The 21642-nt window shown below is 39.6% G+C and overlaps 1 protein-coding gene across 4 annotated transcripts in view; it reads left to right on the forward strand.

Moving 5' to 3' along the window:
• LOC124149581 (kazrin-like) overlaps window positions 1-21642 on the forward strand; it is a 171160-nt gene that overhangs the window by 50621 nt on the left and 98897 nt on the right. Inside the window, exon 1 of one of the 4 annotated variants that reach the window (XM_046521262.2) lies at window positions 2559-2928. The exons of the other annotated variants lie outside the window; for them this stretch is intronic. Coding sequence (XP_046377218.1) covers window positions 2892-2928 — 37 coding nt within the window. The 5' untranslated portion in view covers window positions 2559-2891. Of the gene's footprint in view, window positions 1-2558; window positions 2929-21642 lie in introns of those variants that run through there. 4 annotated transcript variants of the gene reach the window in all.

Genomic DNA, 21642 nt, shown 5'->3' on the forward strand with positions numbered 1-21642 from the left:
AAAACCTCAGCTTATTAAAAATGTAAGTACGTTTTTGGGAGCCATGCGTTAGCGGTTTATTGAAAGGCACAATAGCGAGGAAACGCTGTACTTGAGATTTGCGTTCCGTATCGTGGCGTATCGATAAATGGGCCCACGTTTATCGTATATCGTATCGTGGGTCAAGTATCGCGATGCATCGGAATATCGGTGTATCGTTTCACCGTTAGTATTAGAGTATGAAAAGTGTACATGCCTTTGATGAGCTTTGAGTGAGTGAGTGAGTTGGGTTTAACGCCGCTTTTAACAGTATGGTGAGCTTAGTGATCTTCTCTGTCCTAACATCAGTGAGTGAGTGAGTGTGGTTTTACGCCGCTTTTAACAGTATGGTGAGCTTAGTGATCTACTCTGTCCTAATATAAGAGTAGGGGCGGTCGGGTAGCCTAGTGGTTAAAGCGTTCGCTCGTCACGCCGAAGACCCGGGTTCGATTCCGACATGGGTACAATGTGTGAAGCCCATATCTGGTGTCCCCCGCCGTGATATTGCTGGAATATTGCTAAAAGCGGCGTAAAACTTACTCATTCACTCATTCATTAATATCAGAGTAATGATCGCAGACAAGTCAAACCTGCTTTTCATTTTCTTCGGAGTGCGGCCTTCAAATTCACAATGTATACACCCACGAAGATCCGGGGTAGAATAGGTCTTCAGCAACCCATGCTCGCCGTAAAAGGCGACTATGCTTGTCGTAAGAGGCGACTAACGGGATCGGGTGGTCAAACTCGCCGACTTTGTTGATGTATGACATCGTATCCCAATTGCGTAGATCGATACTCATGATGTCAATCACTGGATTGTCTGATCCAGACTGGATTATTTACTGACGGCCGTCACATAGCTGGAATATTGTTGAGTGCGGCGTTAAACAACAAACAAACAAACAACAAATACAATGTATACAGGGGCGTTGGTCATGCAAGGGCGTATATATGTCTACGTCGTAATGTCTTAAGGTGACATTATAATTGATCCATCCTGCTGTTTTCCGTTACCTGTGTCTCGGCGGGTCCTGAAAACCACGAGTTGTTCACGAATTTCCTGCATGATTAACGCGAAGTCACGTATGTCGGTAGACAGGTGCCCAGTCTATGTGAATGTATCACACGCTGGGAACGGCATGAAATATCTATCGCATTTTTTATATCATACCCCATATCAACCCGAGACCCCATATGAGACCGAGGGCCAAAGGCCAGAAGGGCAGATATGGGGGTCGAAGGTTGATATGGGGGTAAGGTTAATAAAACTGTCATAAAAGAACCTTTTTATCATATACCATAACATCAAATTGTAAAATGTATCCATCCATGAAACATCTCTAAATTCCGTGATTGTCCGTAAAACAGTAGGAAAAAACAAGTTCACCTTGCTTGGCAGACATTCACATGGGAAAACTAGCCGATCTGACGAAGCACCAAGGGACGTAACTCTAAATCCTTACCACCCAGGCTGATATCGATCGCCCATTCAAAATGCATTGACTAGCCATATCAGCCCGACATGGGGTGTAATACGGGTTTGGTTATCACACCCCTGTGATATGACCGTCTCCATGTTGGCTCTATCGCACATGCAAAATGCCTCGTATCATCGATGGGTATGTGATAAATGCTGTTATTGCATTGCCTTACAATTCTCTGGTGTGTTTTTTAAAAATTTAAAGTGTGTTGGTCTTTGGTTAGACTCGATATTACCCCCAGACCATATCATGTTTAAGATATATGATTAAAAAAATAATTAAACAAATTAAAAAGTTTTGGCTCTGCTCTGCTCTGCTCTGCCGCATTTCGTTCAAGTTGTCCCCGACTCCACTTTGTTCTCGGTGCCTTAGGTTTGGTACCTCCCAATCTCTTGACTTTCATTTTCATTAAGTTGAAAATTCAAAATAATGATCTTGAAATTTCAAGATGATAAGTTGAAATTTCAAGATACTAACTTGAAATTTCAAGATGTTATGTTGAAATTTCAAGATACTAACTTGAAATTTCAAGATACATACTAAGTTGAAATTTCAAGATCATTATTTTGAAATTTTAACTTAGCATGTATCTTGAAATTCAAGAAAATGATATTTGAAAAAATGGCCCTAAAGGTTTTTCGTAAATATTGACGTCACTGGACTAATTAACGACGCAATTAACTGTAAAAAAACCTGTTAAGTTGGAAATATTTTTAATGTTGACTCTTTTTTAACAGCTCTGTAAACTGTCAGTGACTGACCGTCGCTCAGAGGTCATATCAGTTGATCTCCGGGCTAAACTTTCGTCCGTGAACAGACACGGCATGTCCATCCCCTGTTGTTAACTTACGGTGGTGTATAAACAATGGTCGAAACTCACCTGTCGTTTTCACGCTAACACAAAAATGTCAACAATCAAACACATATGAGGAATGTAAATAACGCAGAGCGACATCACTGTCGCACCGCGCTGCACCTGTCCTCCTTCCTCCCCTCGGTGCGATATGAGACAGTCCTCCAGCTGTTACGCCGTGGCGTGTGTCAACCTGTCACCCCCATTATCACAATGAGATCGCCCAAGATGACCGGGTGATATCTTAGCAGACGTTATGTGTGGAGATTAGACAGGATTTCGTGTATCTTTTGTAATAATTCTTCTTTCGCTGGATGTGTTTCGTGAATTGGATAAAGCTACGCAGCAATCTTCGTCAGACAATCGTGAGCGACACAAGAGCGGGTGGATACTGAACGGCGACATGAACAAAACCTCGGGTGGTCGTCGCACGCCAGTTTGATGGACACGATCATGCCACAACAAACACGTGCAGTGTGGGCGTGGCACTCAAAGACAACATCACAACAACATTTCTGTTAGAACATCAAATTATAATAATGGCATTGAAAGAATACCGCATCAATCTAGTCAAAGGTAAGCATATGTAATTGAGACTTGTATTGACGTCTGATCAGCCCGCTCGCCTCATCGTCTTAGTCGGAAGGTTCTCTAGACGTATCATGGTATGTATGTACTCTGGTTTCGACATTTACAGAAAACGGAACCATGTATCTGAGGCAAATACCACACGCCATGGTTTAATGCCAGCAGTAATATAGCATTCGCATGACACTCCACCATTTGTATCGTGTGTTATCTTGAATCGAGCGGGGAAATACAAAGCTTTCAGCACGGTGTTTCATTTGCAAAACAGACCAAACCGTGGCCTAGACTTTGTCATTTCACGGTTGTCAAGGTGAAACGATCAGTCTTCAGTAAACCTGATATATGAGCAGTATCTGCTGGTGTATATACGATTTATGCACTATAATGTTCATGAAGTAATTATAATATATAGCTCACCTAGGGCTTATTGATTATCAGTCAATACATTGGTGATAAATGTATAAATGAATTGAAATATTTTGCTACCAATAATTTGTACATATCATTATGCAGAATACTCATCCACCTTTTGATATTTATTGTGTATTTCATCAAAACCTAGGAGGCTTTAACGGTTTTATTACACAATGTCGCCCAGGGCCGTTTGAATCTATTGACTTGACATTTTTCATGGATGTCATCACTTTGACTATTACTAATATTAGTGTTCTAATGATTATTTTTGTTGTTGATTTGTAACATCAGGTCAGTCAGTCAGGATTCTTAAGATGTATCTTTTATTTTTTTAGTCTACAATATAGCCTATATACACCATGTACTGGTTGATGTAAAGCTGTATGACAAGGGCTCCCTTACAGTGTTAATATCAGACTTAATCACGTGATGAAGGTTGATCATGATTTTATATTGATTTAAGTGGGTAAATTATATGTAAATATAACTTGATCAAAAGAAATTTTGCAAGATGGTAGTTTCGATTTTGGCCGTCGCTGGCGGCAAAGAAGTATGCCAGTGAAATAATAGTAATATTGCAGTGTGTTTTTCAACCTGTCTGAAACCTTGTGCTTACTGTTGACAGCAGCACAGGTGCCTGTTTCATAGCACACGCTGTATACAGTATATAACTTGTATCAAGTGACTAGGTACACACAACAGGACAATCTTGCCTTGTCACGCCTTGCAATGACCATGCTAAATCTAGTTTCCTTATCTAAATATGTTGTTAAATACGTCCATGTCTTGCCATTGTTACCAGTGTGAAGCTGTTTGCGTGAAATGTTTGTTTAAAAGGGGAAAAAAATTAAAATTCTCAGCATACTGTGTTTCATGATGGAGAGATATAACTGAGTTATTGCTTGTCTGAAGCAGTTGCTGACATTAGCTTTTGTTTGTTTGTTTGTTGTTTAACGCCGCACTCAGCAGTACTGCAGCTTTATTTACGGCGGCCTGTAAATAATCGAGTCTGGACCAGACAATCCAGTGATTGTCATCATGAGCATTGCTCTACGTAATTGGGATGCGATGACATACATCAACCAAGTCCACCCGATCCCGTTAGTCGCCTCTTACGACAAGCATAGTCGCCTTTTACGACAGTCATGGGATTGTCACGGGTATGGTGACATTAAAAGCCACTAGTCCAAAGCCCGAGCCAAGTACAATTCGGTTCTGTCAAGTAACCTCAGCAGATAATTGTCCATTTAACAGCATAAAAAATTACTGAAAATGATGGTTAGGACCAGTTTGGGCCAGTAGACTCAAAAGAACTTTGCACAGACTGCTGATACATGACGTTCACCTTTGGCAAAACGATTCCCATGATGTTATGAGTGTTGTTGATATTCCCTGTAATGTGAACTTGTGAGATAAATTGTTAACTGGATCGAAAGAATGAACAAAGATATGTCTACACAAGGCATACTATTAGGGCTGGGACGAGTCCAAATTTACTATCCGGGTACCCGACCCTCTATTACCTGACCCTACAAGGTGATACGCATGAATTCAAGGATTGACTTTCAGAAGAAGGGACTAAGGAGATCGGGTGGTCTGGCCCGCTGACTTGGTTGATGCATGTAATCTTATCCCAGTTGCGTAGATCGATGTTCATGATATCAATCATTGTCTGGTCGAGACATGATTATTTACAGACCGCTGTCATATAGCTGGAATATTGCTGAGTGCGGCGTAAAACAACAAACAAAAAACAAACAAAGCATATCCTTTTAGTGTATAAAAAATGTCACATTTCAGAATGCTTGATGTAGATAATGGGTTCATTAATATTTATATTAAACAACAAATAAACAGTCTAAACCATGGCGCCATCATTAACATTAAAAATGCACCGTTGACCTCATGATCTATGTGCAATGTTAAGCACAAGATTTAGGAGACATGATGTAAGCTCTTGTTAATATTTCATGTTACGTAATGGAGAAATCATGAGAATCTACTTTCCTAATTAACAGATTTGAGCAATTTCCATAAACAATGTTATGGTTGATATATAATTTCAATAATCCAGGGATAGAAACAAGCACCTGCCTGCACATTTGCCAGGGCCAGTTTTGTTTATGTTATAGGTTCCTTAAGGACTAGTAGAATTTCAAACATTTATGGGGTTATTGCTGTTCATGTATATGTTATATGTAATCACTATTCGAGACTAGATCTCTTGGTTAGTTTCTATCCCTTAAATTTTGCATGATGATCTATATTTTTGCAGATTCAAAAATGCCAGTGTTTATGTTTATGGGGGATGGGCTGGGTGCTTAGGGTCTTCATCGGTATTTGAATCCAGGGACCCCCTAATATCAGGGTTAGGATGATGGTAAGGACCCCTCGATTTTCATGTTAGTGGCGGACTCTGCATACCTGAAGACATTGAGTGCATGTATCCAAGATACGAGGAAGCAGGATCGTTAATAAAATAATAATGAATGAAAGCTCAGTTCATTCATAAGTCTTTATCCTTGTGTAATGTGTCCCAGGCTGATTGATACAAGTTGGATCAGAGCAGACTTAGGATCAGTGACACCAGGCTGATGATACGTGATACGCGATTGCGTGCTATGCCAGGAGATGACTGATACTTATAAAAACAAGTATCTGCCTCTTACCCACTCACCTGAAGCGATGAAGACCAAGTTGACTTGTGGATTTCAAATTTTCTTAACTCCTTGAATGATGTGTTTCGGTGATGACGTTGGTGCCATTTCCGTGCCGTTATCAAACAACACTTGTCTTCATTGATGCTATAGCCACTTACAGCCACTTGAAGCAATCTCCTACTGATAATGGTTTACCATATACAGTTTGTTTGTCATTTCACTCCAACTCCGCAATGTTCAAGCTATATGACGGAAGTCTGTAAATACCAGATTCGCTATAATAAGCACCACTAACATAGAGGAGCACTTAACTTAGTACAGTTCAAAAGTTGCTGAAACTACACTTCGTTATGAGTCAGTTATATTGCCCTTCTGTAAAATATCTGTAATATACATACAGTATTCGACGTAATAAGCGCCCCACTCTAATAAGCGCCCACGGCGAGACTTGCTAATATATTGGCTAGTGAACAATCCCAATTAGCACCCCTTCCGACCCCTATTCGCATATGATAGACCGCCGTCATATAGCTGGAATATTGCTGAGTGCGGCGTTAAACAACAAACCAACAACCAACGCATATGATACGCACTCGTGTTTTATATGCACCCTTTATTATTGGCAATTAAATTCTGAAAAAATATTTATCTTTCAACTCTGTTTTTTTCACCAAAATAATATTCTAATAAGAGCCCCCTATGTCTAGTTTTGAAAGCACCCTTGGCGCTTATTACGTCGAATACAGTACATGAGAAAAATAGGGACTGTCATGTTTGGTCTTAGTATGGGGCACATATAAAGAGGGGTGGTCGGGTAGCCTAGTGGTTAAAGCGTTCGCTCATCACACCAAAGACCCGGGTTTGATTCCCAACATGTGTGAAGCCCATTCTCGTGTCCCCCTCCGTGATACTGCTTGAACATTGCTTAAAAACGGCGTTAAACCATACTCACTCACTCACATATAAAGCTTATACTTGCAAATTGGTCTAGAAGTTGGTCAGCAAATGGTCTTTTTGTTTTGACATGGTATTTAATTAAGTAAGGATGAGATTTATGGATGAACAACTTCTTTCATGGGTTTCCCTTCAGTCTTTGCCGACAGCGGCATTAAGCCAAACTCACAATGACATGAAATCAAGCAAGTCACTTGGATGATCAACTGGTTACAGCCGACACACACACCCACACACACACACACTCCCCAGGGCAAGTGTACAAAGCATATCGCAACTATGCTTGTCGTAAGAGGTGGCTAACGGGATCGGTGGTCAGACTCGCTGACTTGGTTGATGCATATCATCGTATCCCAATTGCATGGATTGATGCTCATGATGTCAATCACAGGATTGTCTGGTTCAGACTCGATTATTTACAGATTGTTGTCATATATCTGGAATATTGCTGAGTGCGGCGTAAAACAACAAACAAAAAAACAAACAAAGCATATCCTTTTAGCGTATAAAAAGTGTCACATTTCAGAATCCTTGATGTAGATAATGGGTTTATTAATATTTAATCATATCAGAAATTTTGGCCTAAGTGAGACAGGTACCTTGATAACATAAATATTGATCAGATGTGCTCACATTACAAAGATCATATAATTGAATTCAGTAGTTCGATACTAACTTGCTTCACAGAACAATGACTGAAAAAAAACATGCTGTAAAATCAATAATTATTTCCCAGCACAAGAAGCCGTAGTTTATTCGTTGATAAATGACAATTAATGGGCCTGTACATTGTTGTCATGCAGAGACATCTGTTGCCATGCATGTGACAAGCATGACGTTACCAAGTGTGTCGCCGCCATGCTCTTGAGGAAGATCAGAACCAATCAATTGGCTTAGCTGTCGCCTTGATGAGGTAGAACGCCACATTGCCCTTACCAGTGTCACATTGCTGCCATCATGGTGTTCCATGGTCAACAGACATGAGATGGCTTATCAGTGCCAGGGAACCTCTACTCTGTACTGGATACCAGTGACACACGATACACTGATTTACCTGGGTTGGTCTATTTACGAGTCCAGGGGAGTCCCAGTATGCCAACTAAGGGCACTTAATTTGGAATCCTTGTTTGTTTGTTGTTTAACACCGCACTCAGCAATATTCCAGCTATATGACAGCAGTCTGTAAATAATCGAGTCTGGACCAGACAATCCAGTGATTGATAACATGAGCATCGATCCACGCAATTGACAAGCATTAACCAAGTCAGCGATCCTGACCACCCGATCCCGTTTAGTCGCCTTTTACGACAAGCATAGCCGCCTTTTACGACAAGCATAGTCGCCTTTTCCGGCAAGTATGGGTTGCTGAAGACCTATTCTACCCCGGATCTTCCCGGGCCTTGGTATCCTAGATAGATACCTGTATTATTTTAAAAAATATAATTATAATTGAAAAAAATGGCTGCATGGGTGTCCCTTGGGCGTGTCGGAAACCCGTGAACGTGGGTTTGGATTTCTGTTCACTTCGATACAGGGATTTACCTGGGTCTGTCAATTTACAAGTCAAAGGGAGTGTCCATAATACTTGGTAGGGGCTGGACATGGGAACATCTAATGAGGGTCCTGGGTTGGCAACAAGGGCCACCTTTCCCTTGATTCCCATGAATAGTACCAATGATAGAAACTAAGTTTTAGTCCACTGGTCCTTATAATGATAACATATAGCAAAACACTTAGAAATGGCAAATTTCTACTAGTCTTTATGATACCTTAACCATTGAGCAGTTTGGCAAGGACTGTAGGACTAGTGCCAATTTCTAACGCTGATTACTGATCACTCACTCACTCACTCACTCACTCACTCACTCACTCACTCACTCACTCACTCACTCACTCACTCACTCACTCACTCACTCACTCACTCACTCACTCACTCACTCACTGTTTATGTTTTGTTCAGAATGACCCGTGAAGTCCTGGCTCGGAATCAACAGCATGACATCATCATCACAATGGTTTAAGTAATGGAGAAATCATTTGAAGCGGGAGGTAGAAGCAGAGAGCTGCAAAGTGGCGAGTTCATTCTAGTTTCGGAATCATCAGTTTCAAGTGATTTCTCCGACTTAAAACATGTTATGGTTGATATAATTTTGCATAATGACCTATAGTTGCATCAGTTTTACAGTTTAAATTTATTCAGAAAGGCCAGTGAATTGTGGCTGGCTCAGAATCAACAGCAACAATAGTATGACATCATCATAATGGTTGTAATTGAAGAAAATTAACCACTGACACTGTGAGCTTTGAGTGTATTTCCTCCCAAAATAGAAATGTCAGTTCCATGTGCCAGGCAGTCTACAATTAGGATGAGAGTTAATCATTCAAACAACCATACAATTTTTTTCTCTCCAAGGACTGGCAATGGGAACTGCTTGTGAACATTGTGCACTGTGCGTTGGGTAAAGCCCTGTCTATTAAACATGTGATATATCATATATCCATGTGTGATATAGACATTTGCAGATCTGTGGTATTGTATAACGGTATGCTGCTACTAATGCTATACATTGATATTCATTGGGGTTTGTTTGTTTGTTGGTTGGTTTGTTGTTTGGTTTGCTGGTTAATGCTGCACTCAGAAATTTCCCATGACGTCAGGGCTTAATTATCAAGTCTGGACCAGACAATCCTGTGATTAACATGAGCATACTCACTGTGGTATGGCAATGCATCTATTATGTTAAAGTAAAAATCTGTTATTTTAACCACTTGTCTGAAGCCTGAGTCTAGTAAAACTAAGTTTGGTCTAGTAAGCTAGCTAATAATAGACCGTATAATTTTAAAATGTAATAAAAGTGATGCTTAGAGCCAAGTTTGGACAAGTAGACTAAAACGTTTTTGACACACTCCTGTACTACTAGCTTCCTTAATCACACATTTAACTGACCAAAGATGCTTAGTTTTGTGTTTTTGGTGTGGTTTTAGAATCAAATAATGTAGTGAATAATAAAATTTGTTTGTCAAGAAAAAAACCAAACTTACCGTATTTGACGTAATAAGTGCCGAGGGCGCTCTCAAAATTAGAAATAGGGGGCTCTTATTAGAATATAATTTTGGTGAGAGATTGTAAATTTCGTGGTTTATTCTGACAGCCTGAAGTGATACAAAAGAAAAGTTGGTGCGTATTATACATGACAGATATATTTTCCAGTTAATTTGCCCATAATTAAGGATGCATATAACACATGTATTTTACACGAATAAATAAGTCTTGTGTACATTGATCAATCGGAATGGGTGATAATTGGGATTGTTCACTAGCCAATATGTTAGCAAATGGGCACTTATCAGAGCAGGGCGCTTATTACGTCAAATACGGTATATCACTTGCAGGAAGAATGTTCAACTTTCTCCTCTTGGACTGCAGCAGTCTGTGATCATGTCCTTTGAGCAAGTGGAAATGTCTTGTGTTTGATAGTTTGTCTGCATGTTACTTGGACAAAAACTTGGGTAAAAACAACAGAGCTCCAGATAAGCTACGTATCTGCGTAAAATACGCATCAGAAATGCAGAAATACGCAGTAAAATAAAATCCAAGCATATTAAATACGCAACAAATATTACAGATACGCTACAAAAATAAAACTTGTGCGTATCATCAAAATATTGTGAAGTAACCCTGCGTATTCGATTAGCAAATCAGCAACTTATTTTGAAATTATAAACGGGCATTCCGCCAACCTTGACAGTTACATCATGATCATTTGCCATCACACTTTCTTGTGGCAGTATATATCGTGGTATTTGAGTCCTATAAAGCTCTCGAACCCACACGACACCAGTTTGCAGGGACTAGATGAATAGTGTTTTTAAATATTTAACTTAAATACCCATATGTGTAAAAACTAGTTGGTAACAGAAATTTGAATACACAGATAGAATTACTGATACCCAATGATTTTAAAATGCATGGGTAAAATACCCACAACACCGAAAGCTTATCTGGAGCTCTGAAACAAGCCATTTTGCCTTTCATGCTTGTCTGAGCACTGCAAGAAATAAGAATGATGAAAAACGTAAAAACAAGTCCTGGGGCCAAGATTACCTCGCAACTCATTAATCCCTCTGCTACACGGTGGCTAACCAAACGGTAGGCTGGTATGTCAGAACTTATGTAGCGCTCTGTTGTTGAACTGTGATACACTAAGCACCTTAACAGGGGGTAAATATTTCTTGAAAAAACTTGTTGTTTTTATTACCTGTGATGAATGTAAGGTCACTCCCGCTTGGTGGCTGGCAAGATTACACGCCAGTTTTATGTGCTCGTATGTAAACACACAAGTAGAGTCAGCCATCTCAGCAGGAAACAGATGGGAAAGATGTTTTTAGCTATTTTGCCCCATTTTCTTTAATTATTTATTCAAGAAGCAAGGTGTCTCTAATTTTACGAATTTACTTCAATTAAATCCTTGGAAAACAGCACATTTGGTTTGTAGCATCTCATTTCAAATGTCTATGTATTTATGATCAGGGGTTTTTCAGAGGCTGATAGTCGACCCCAAGTCTGCAGCAAATGTCATTCAAAATATCCCAATAATGTTATATAGATGGTTTTGTAGAAGTGTCTTGTATTTTCAATGACCAATTTGAGCAAAATAAAGATTTTTTCCCAAATTGTCTGCCAAGGGAGTCTGGAATCCTGAATTCAAATAAAAAAAAATCCGATCTTTTATTCCAATTAGCTACCACTGTCTGGTAACATCGGAAGACTGCGTAGGTGCAGATAAATCCCGAGATATTAAACCAAGTTGTGATGGTGTCGTAAACATTTTACTCGGGGATTTATCTCGGGTTGTAAACTAGGAGCCCATAGCAGGCACACTGGGAACAAATAATTATTTTGTTCAAAACAGGGATTATTTTTAAAGTTTTTATTTTCTGAAATTCTGAGGTACTTTAACATTGCCTTTGGTTTGATAATGTTACTAATTATTAATGCCTGTTTTTTGGTCCTGTTGTCAGTAAAATACAAGTTGCCGCTATAAAGCCATAAGGCAACAACGCTTGTCGTAAGAGGCGACTAACGGGATCGGTTGGTCAGGCTCGCTGTCTTGGTTGATGCATGTCATCAATCCCAATTGTGTGGATCGATGCTCATGATAGTTATCACTGGAATGTCTGGTCCAGACTCGATTATTTACAGACCGCCGTCATATAGCTGTAATATTGCCGAGTGCAGCGTCAAACAACCAACGAACGAAACAAAATTTGTAATTCCAGTTTGGAATTTTTTACTGACATAAGCCGCAGACTTGGTGCCAAATATCAGCCTCTGAGCATTCCTAGATAATTCCCTGTTACATCACAAAAACAGTTTTCCATAGGCCCTACTAAGAAAAATATATTGACAAATATAATTAACAGTCAGACTGAGCGACTACGAAAACAGAACCCTCTACCATGACAGATTTGATATGTATACAAAGTTATTTTAAGTATTTGTTTGGCATCGTATGTCAATATTCCCAAGTCATATGGAAACAAACCCTGGGGTCATTGACCTTTGCACTGCTGTATCACAGCATGTCAAAGGTCATTGGTACAGATAGATACTCCAACTACGCTTTCGCCATATTAAGCGACCTGCTCCAATATGCGCCCTGTTACCAACTTCTAGACCATTCTGTAAGGAATATTGATAAGCACTGGGCCACCCACAACAAAGATAAAAAAATTGCATGAAGGCCATGTTTTTTTGTGTTCTTTCCGGATGTCTTACAGAAAACAGCAGTGCCAAAGGGGTATTAGACGAATATCTAGTCCCTGAAATGAAAATATTTTACAGAAAAAACAGTAAAATATAATTAAAAGGAGCCCAGAGACTTTCTTCATTTTCAGATACTGCAGTAATCTAGACATGCCCACTATTATATATAGACTTGCATGGGCTTATTGGATATATTTGTTTCAGGGTCTGTTTGACAGACTAAAGGGGTGTATAATTACATAGTAACTATTATCGATGTTTCAAATGAGATTAAAAAGCCACTATCCCAGAGCTACAGATAAGCTGCGTATTTGCATAAAATAACACCCCAAAATATTCACAACCAAATTACTTTCAATTAACTTGCGTACAGAAACGCATGCAGTAATTGAAAAACTCAAATATATAAAAACAGCATGTGTAAATACCCAATGAAGCTTTTTCAGCATGAGTATAATGGAGCTAATTTCCGAAACACAATTACAAGCTGATATTACTTTCCGAGTCAAGCCTATATTTAGAACCGATATATACATCTAAAACATGAATGTTTTTGTGTGAAATCTTAAAATGTTCACTAATTTTGGGGAAAACCCAATAAAGTGATGAACAGATGAGTGAAATAATATTGGTTACCCAAAGGAAAATGTAATAACCCAATTAAAATAGAAACCCTAGAGTAAAAACTCAATTGCTCAAAAAGTTATCTGGAGCTCTGCTATTCCAAGTATTGAGTATTCTGACCAAATTCTTGATCTAACTGATGTTTTAAATGAGATTAAAATACCACTATACCAAACAAATCTTCAGTATTGAGTATTCTGACCAAATTCTTGATCTAACTGATGTTTTAAATGAGATTAAAATACCACTATACCAAACAAATCTTCAGTATTAAGTATTCTGACCACCTGGAAGCCTTATGGTATTCTGTTAAAGTTAAAACAAGATCACTATCTGATGGAGCAGAGCTGGGTATATAGTATCTATGACAGACCCCAGAGAATATATTTAATAAAACACTCTCCACATCCCACTTTCATCCTTTTCACAGCTCTAGCTTGAAACTAAGCGAGTACAGGGTACCTTGGAGACGTGAGGGTTCCTCATAGAATGTTTATATTACCTTTGTGCCAAACACTTTATAGATTACTAGCCCAAACTTGGCTCCTAGCTTCATTTTCCATAGAATTTACTGTTATTACATGTACTATTATTAGCTAAGCTTACTAGAGTAAGACCAAACAGAAGTTTATTAGACTCGGCCATCAGACCATTGGTTAAGGTCGCAGATGCTTTAATCCATAATTATATTTCCAAGACTATATGTCTGTCAAAGCTGGATGAAGTGATAATCACAAAAAAGGCATTGTGAACTTCCCCTCCTAATGAGCACCGGCAGCTGAGTCATCACCCTGACAAAGTTCCATGATTAGGGGTTACAGGTCGCAGCGACCTAATGGGACATGGGGGTTCCGTGTGACAGAATATGACACAGAGTCTGGCCCAGACATTGCCATCCCTCTCGGTGCCGGTGCCGGTGCCGGTGCCGGTGTCAGTGCCGGGCATTATGGAGACTTTGGAATTGCAAGGATAGGGGCTGGAGACAAGAGGTTGTGAGAGGACAAATAAAACTAGACACTTTCAGAGAACAGTGGTTAGCATATAGATACTCAGAGGATAGATACTAGATACTGACACTGTACTAGCTGCTTACACTTGATATGGGACTGCCTCCATGGTCTCGTGGTAGAGCGCCATACCAAAATATGCTAAAAGATGGTACTTGTTGTTACCCTGCCTGCCACTTGCCATTTAGAGGCTAAAACAAGGAATGGTCGGCTTGGAATCAGTATATTGGTCTGAGTGGGGTATTCATGTTAAACTGCGGCATGGTATCTCAGTGGGCTAGCACTATTAAATCGTCATTCGTCTGGACTAGTACATGCAGCCACCTACACACACATGTGCATGCATGTCGCTATGTAAGTGCACACACACATGCCTGCACGTCGCTAAGTGCGTGCTATAATCTTGGACCTGATGTTTAACCCCATCTCACCTTACCTCACCTCACCTTACCTCACCTCACCTCACCTCACCTCACCTCACCTCACCTCACCTCACCTCATATGATGTAGAAACAGCCTTTAGCTACTAGTCTGTAGCCTGAGTCAAATTTCTTTTGGTCAAATAAGCTCTGTTGCTAAGAGTCCATACTTTAATCTCTACTTTGATGTCAAGTGACAGGTTTGGGCTGATTTGTCAAGTGACCGGTTTGGACGAGTAGACTCAGAAGTTTGTGGCACAGAATGTTATATTTAACTTGAAAACTGACACTTTACATTATTAGCAGATATAAGAAACATTTTTCACTAGAAACAGTTCTTGCATTGGCTATTGGTCAGGAATAGACCAATCAACATTCTTGTTGTGTATTTCATGGAGGGCTTGTTAGAACCAATCAGATTCTGGCTGTTGTCTGTGTTAGAAAATCGAACAGATAGGTTACCAGGATGAACCCAGGATGAAGTTTTAAATATTTTTTTAATAAAAATGTGTATTTTGCACCAGATGTTGCAAGAGTGGACTGGTAAAGACCTCCCTGGTATTTTTTGGCCCCAAATCCGTAAAGACTCGCTACATTAAATGACCAGTCATGTGATGGTTTCAACCAGAGCGAGATGCTGCTATAGACAAACACTGAGTCAATGAAAACATTAGTTTAAAATAATTATTTAGTTTTTTCCTCAAAAGAACCTTCCTTCTTCTGCTGTTTTATCAAGGAAACGAGACTTGTTTTAGTTTGATCTAGACTTGACTAGGCTGTTAGTAAAAAAAATTACATATATATAAATTCCACACTCATGGCGCAGGACTAATGCTGCTAATATACACTGACAAATTCCCACGTTGGTTTGGTCAATATGTAATACGACTAAATCTAAGGACACTGTGTGTATTGATTGGTGAGGAGGTCTGGCATTGTCCTGTCTTTTGTATGCCATTATCTGCCACTATGGCTTAGGAGATTAAGTCTAGACCTATGCTGTCAATAGAATTGTCGATAGACTCATTCTGTGACATCTTGCTTTCTGTAATTGTGAACATGGTGAATAGAAAGTTGTGTGGCTGGAGAATACTGCACAGGAATAGGTTTTGAAAGAGGAAACATTACTTTCCTTAAGTATATATTCCCAAAAAATATTTTCCTCAGTTATAATTATTATGGCATCCTGTTGCAGTGTTCAAAGTCAAGGTGGGTCTAGTTGTTTTTCTGTGGTATATGCAATGGTGTGTGTGTGTCGTCACACTCATCAATATTCCAGCAATATGCCGGCGGTCTGTAAATAATCGAGTCTGGACCAGACATCTCAGTGATTGACATCCTCCTTGTCAATGAACACATTTGGGATGTGATGACATGCATCAACCAAGTCAGCGAGTCTGACCAGCCGTTCCCGGCAGGAGCACCTTATAATTACGACAAGTATGGGTTGCTGAAGACCGATTCTAACCCACTGGATTGTCTGGGGCAGACTGGATTATTTGCATGTTGCTGTGACTAACTGGAATATTGCTGACTGTGGCATTAAGCAACAATATGTATTCATATTAGCCATGCTAGCTGTTGTATTAGGTGCTAGAATTAGATGTGACCTTTGAATCATGGATAAGAATAGGTCTTTAGCAACCCATACTTGTTGTAAGAGGCAGGATCGGGTGGCCAAGCTCTCTGATTTGGTTGATGCATGTTATTGTATCCCAGTTGTGTGGATCTATGCTCATGATATCAATCACTGGATTGTCTGGTCCCGGCTCGATTATTTTATTTACAGACCGTCGTCATATAGCTGGAATATTGCTGAGTGCTGAGTGTGGCGTTAAACAACAAACCAACCAACCAGCCAACCAACCGTGTCTGCCCAGAGAAAGGGGGGGGGGGTGGGGGGTCGTTGGTTTGATCCCCTGTCACAGTCACTGGCGAGGACACTGCCATCCCTTTCAGCGCCAGGCTGGGCATTATGGAGACTTTGGAATTGCAAAGATAGGGACAGGTTACGAGAGGTAGTGAGAGAACAAATAAAACTAGACATTCAGAGAAGAGTGGTTAGCATATAGATACTAGAATCACTATTCACTAGCTGATTATATTATATAGAACTGCCTCCGTGGTCTAGTGGTATAGCGTCCGAAGAGCATCATACTAATAGACATATGGTACTTGCTGTTATCCTGCCCGGGACTAAAACAAGATAGGTCGGCTCAACTCTTTCCAGCAAAGTCATAAATGCTTTGTATGTTAATTACAGCCTTGGAGGTATATGCACTTTACACAATAACTAATCAATATGCAGCGTTAGAAATTGGCACTAGTCCTGTAGTCCTTACCAAACTGCCCTATAGTTAAGGTATCCTAAGGACGAATAGAAATTGGCCCATTATAAGGGTTTTGCTATATGTTATCATTATAAGGACTAATGGACAAAAACTATTAGTTTCTAACCCTGAAATGAACCTTCTTCTCTGACCAAAAAAATAAATATATATTTCTGTTTTTGCTGAGTTTGCACCCAGTTCATACCTGACAGTCATAATTGTTTGACAGTTCAATACACTATTGAAGGACATTGCTGTTTCAAACTGCTTCCTTAAGGGACAGCAGTACAAAGAATATTGCACTACCACAGGACTCCCAGGCGTGACAAACAAGAATAAATCATTAATTTTTATGATCTATTTAATGAATAATTTGTTCGTTTTCTTTGTTAAGGTGTGTCAGTCTACCTGGTCACAGGAAATTATTCTTTGTCTGTAAATGTCTGAAGCAAGCCTGTAGGTTGGTTGATGCTTTGTGGAAGAGTGATTTCTCATTGATTAGTTTGGGTCTGTAAAGGTAGGTCTTGTTGATTATGTTGGCTTAACTGTAATACCAGAATGTGTTTCTTTCCGCTTAACTCCTACTTTTACATGTGCTCTTGTGAGTTCCAGTTTTTCATGTAACTCTGTTGTAGTTGAACACAGTAATGGCAAAATGACCCCTGAAGATCCGGGGTAGAATAGGTCTTCAGCAACCCATGCTTGCCGTAAAAGGCGACTATGCTTGTCGTAAAAGGCGACTAACGGGATCGGGTGGTCAGGTTCGCTGACTTGGTTGATACATGTCATCTATCCCAATTGCGTGGATCAATGCTCATGATGTCAATCACTGGATTGTCTGGTCCAGACTCGATTATTTACAGACCGCTGTCATATAGCTGGAATATTGCTGAGTGCGGCGTTAAACAACAAACAAACAAACAAACAACATGTCTGTTAGTTGTCTCTATCTACTTGGTGGCCTCAAGCTATTTTAACTGAAACCTAACACGCTATCAACAGGTCTGTTTGTTAGTTGTTAAATGCTGCATGCACATAATTCTCATGGTATCCCGACTGCCTGTAAGTAATCAAGCCAACTCGACCAGACAAACTAGTGGTTAATATTATGAGCATCTCATCTGAACTGCCCATATTATATTATTTTTGTAGAAACAAACAACTCCAATTCAATTTAAATGGAGCCAAGGGAAACGGGACATTCAGAACCTGTGGAAAATCTAGACTTGATTCATTCAAATATACAGTAAGAGATAGGCAGAAGGCAGCTCTAGAAACTAACAATTTTCATCCACTTGATAACACTAAAAGACGTTAAAAGATGGTACTTGTTGTTACCCTGTCTGGCGCTCGGCACTAAGGGGCTAAAACAAGGACTGGTCGGCTCGGAGTCAGTATACTGTGTCTGAGTGGGATATTCATGTTAAACTGCGGCATGGTATCTCAGTGAGCTAGCACTATAAATCGGCATAAGTCCGGACTAGTACAAGCAGCCACACACACACACACACATACATGTGCATGCACGTCGCTATATAAGTGCAATAATCTTGGACGCGACGTTAAACCCCATTTCACCTCACCTCACCTATAATGATAACATATATCAAAACCCTTAAAAAGGGCAAATTTCTACTAGTCCTTATGATACCTTAACTATTGGTTCAGGGACTGTGAGACATACGACATATTCCACCATATCACATCCACCTGACCATCCGATCCATTCTGTCAGCTTCTACAACAAGCATACTCATAAGTTGGTAGGGATCTATTTTATTTTGGAAAGATTTTTGTGTCAAATTTAACAGTTTTGTACATGCAAGCAGCAATGTTATTTGCTAAGAGCCACAATACCTGTTTCCATAACCGTGTATCTTATACCATTTAAGTCTAATGAAAAGCATCAATGAGACCATGTGTTGAGCTTCACGACACAGGTGTTGCCTGTAGTGCTGACCTGCTACTTGTTCGTTCTAGGGAATAATCATTATATCTTTACCATTGTTAGGCATAATGGATGCTTTGTTTGTTGGAAAGGACCATCTCAAGCATTCTTGAAGACATTTTCAAAAGACATTATAAAAAATGCATTTGACATCATTAAAGGAAACCTAAGAGCAAAATGGTACTTTTATTTGTATTTTTGTCAGTATTATGATGATAAGTTTGTTGTATACATCATTGATTATTTCTGGATGTCTGACTAAGATATAAAAATGATGTGGTTTTGAGATGGCCCCTCAGTGTGGTCACTTTGATCATTGATGCAGTGGGATGTGTGGAGCCAGTCCCTGGCAACTGTTTGCAGTGTTGTTTATCAGTGGACTTTGCAGACAATTTGTGTCTAATGTTGCAGAACAGTGTTTAGACTTGATCTTTTCCATTGGTTCATTAGAGTTTGCCAATTCTGACCTTTTCCTTCAGTGCAAACTCTAAAAATACCTAGCACTGCGTACCTCGCAAGTGCAAAGCACCATTTCATTGAATTGCGAGTACAAAATGTTGCCACTGATCAATATGGCTAGTCATTAGCAGTGAAATTTCATAATGTATTTGTTTGATATAAATATTAGAACTTGTTATTGTATTTCACACTTCACCTCCCATGGCCAACAGCTGATAAATTGATGATGCAGTATTGTGTTCTGGCTCAATATGCCTTTGAAATGTACTTTACAAGTTACAGAACATGCTCAACTGGAAAGCTGGGTTTTGGAATACCCACCAGCCATGACCAATTAACTTCAGTGTTCTTTAATTTCTTTTGAGTAGTATGTTATATATATATTGCATCGTGACTTTCTGAAACAGCCCTGTTATGAATTGAGTCATTGTTTAAGAATAAATGAATTCATTTTTTTATTTCACAGTCAACGATAATTCAGCAATAATGACAGCCTGGTAAATTGATGATTCAGCACTTCAGTCACAAAGGACAATACCTTCAACCACTCACTGAACTCCGGGCTATGTCGATATGTTTTGACCTGGGGCAATCATAGGCACCCCCCAGACTTTCATGTTTAATTTCGAACACTGTTGATGCATGTCATATGTCATATCCCAATTGCATAGATCGATGCTCATGATATCATCACTTTGTCGATGTTTGAGATTGGTTGGTGCATGTCATCGTATCCCAATTGCATAGATCAATGCTCATGATATTAATCACTTTGACGATGTTTGAGATTGCTTCTGAATTCAAAATTTAGAATTATACAATATGCCGTGATATGTATCTCAAAATATTGTGATACACTGTAAACCTCCAATACCCTTCCCTAGTGACCAAGGTGTCTATGCTTGTCATAAGAGGCGACTAACAGAATCGGGTGTTCAGGCTCGCTGACATGGTTGATGCATGTCATCATATCCCAATTGCGTAGATCGATGCTCATGATATCAATCACTTGACTTAATTTTTTACAGACCACTGTCAACAAATAACCAATATATGAAACATATAACCAACTGCTAGTCCTCCTGAATAATATTCATATTATATAGTTGGAATATTGCTGATTGTGGCGTTAAACAACAAACACACCCTTGTGACCACCATGTGCACGTTTTGGTGGACAAGCATTGGTACTGGGATCCTGTCCTTACCCATAGTTTTGAGTATGTAGAGACTAGAGTTCTGGTTAAGTCATATTTTGTATAACGACACTCCAGAGATCCTTCAAATGCAAACCGATATAATCCTAAACATCACTTGGTTGTATCAGATTTGAAGCGGGGATTCATTCTGATAGTAATTTCTCATCAGACCGTGTTCGATTCACTGGATTTCTGTATCAGAGCAAAGCCTGCATTTGATCATTCTGTTTCGATTACCGCCACAGTGACAGCCATATTGAAAATGCAATTTGAATTTTCATTATTATTACAGGATACTGAATCTCTAAACTCAGTTCCTGTTTCATGCCAGTATTCTAATGCAAGTATTATGCACTGACATTGCCAGGTGCCCTGACTTAAATGACTCCAGTCTCGCAGAGTGATATATAACGCCAGAGAATGGCGGACACACAATGTCATTATATCCTGAAGCTGGTAGAAACACTCTCTCATTCTTGTTCATCTTGGTTTGTAGAGATGAAAGCTCTCTCACCTTTGTAATGCGACACTGACTGGTAGGTGGCCAGTTCCGTACTGAGAATGGACAACAGGCTTAAGGAATACAGGGGGAAACTGGTGTGTTGTCGTGCTTGAACAAACTTGATGGGTATTTGAGATATTTCGTACATGGTTTGTGAGTCTGAATCTCAAAAACATACAGAACTGACCCTGGATAGGTGCTGTGCGCTGACCAATGGCATCTTATTGCTTGGGTGACCTGAAAACTATTGCAGGGGTTAAAAAAATAGTTGTATGTCTCTGACTCGTTAACACCCAGCTCTGACTTGATTAAAAAATATGCTAAAAATGTCCAATATCTCTGTCAGTTTTGTATCCCATCTGAACAGTCTGCACCTGCCACATTACTTTATTATCATAATACCAGATCCACGGGGTCAA

The sequence above is a fragment of the Haliotis rufescens genome, unplaced genomic scaffold, assembly GCF_023055435.1.
Source record: "Haliotis rufescens isolate VD_foot unplaced genomic scaffold, xgHalRufe1.0.p SCAF_58, whole genome shotgun sequence".
Taxonomy (NCBI): Eukaryota; Metazoa; Mollusca; class Gastropoda; order Lepetellida; family Haliotidae; genus Haliotis; species Haliotis rufescens.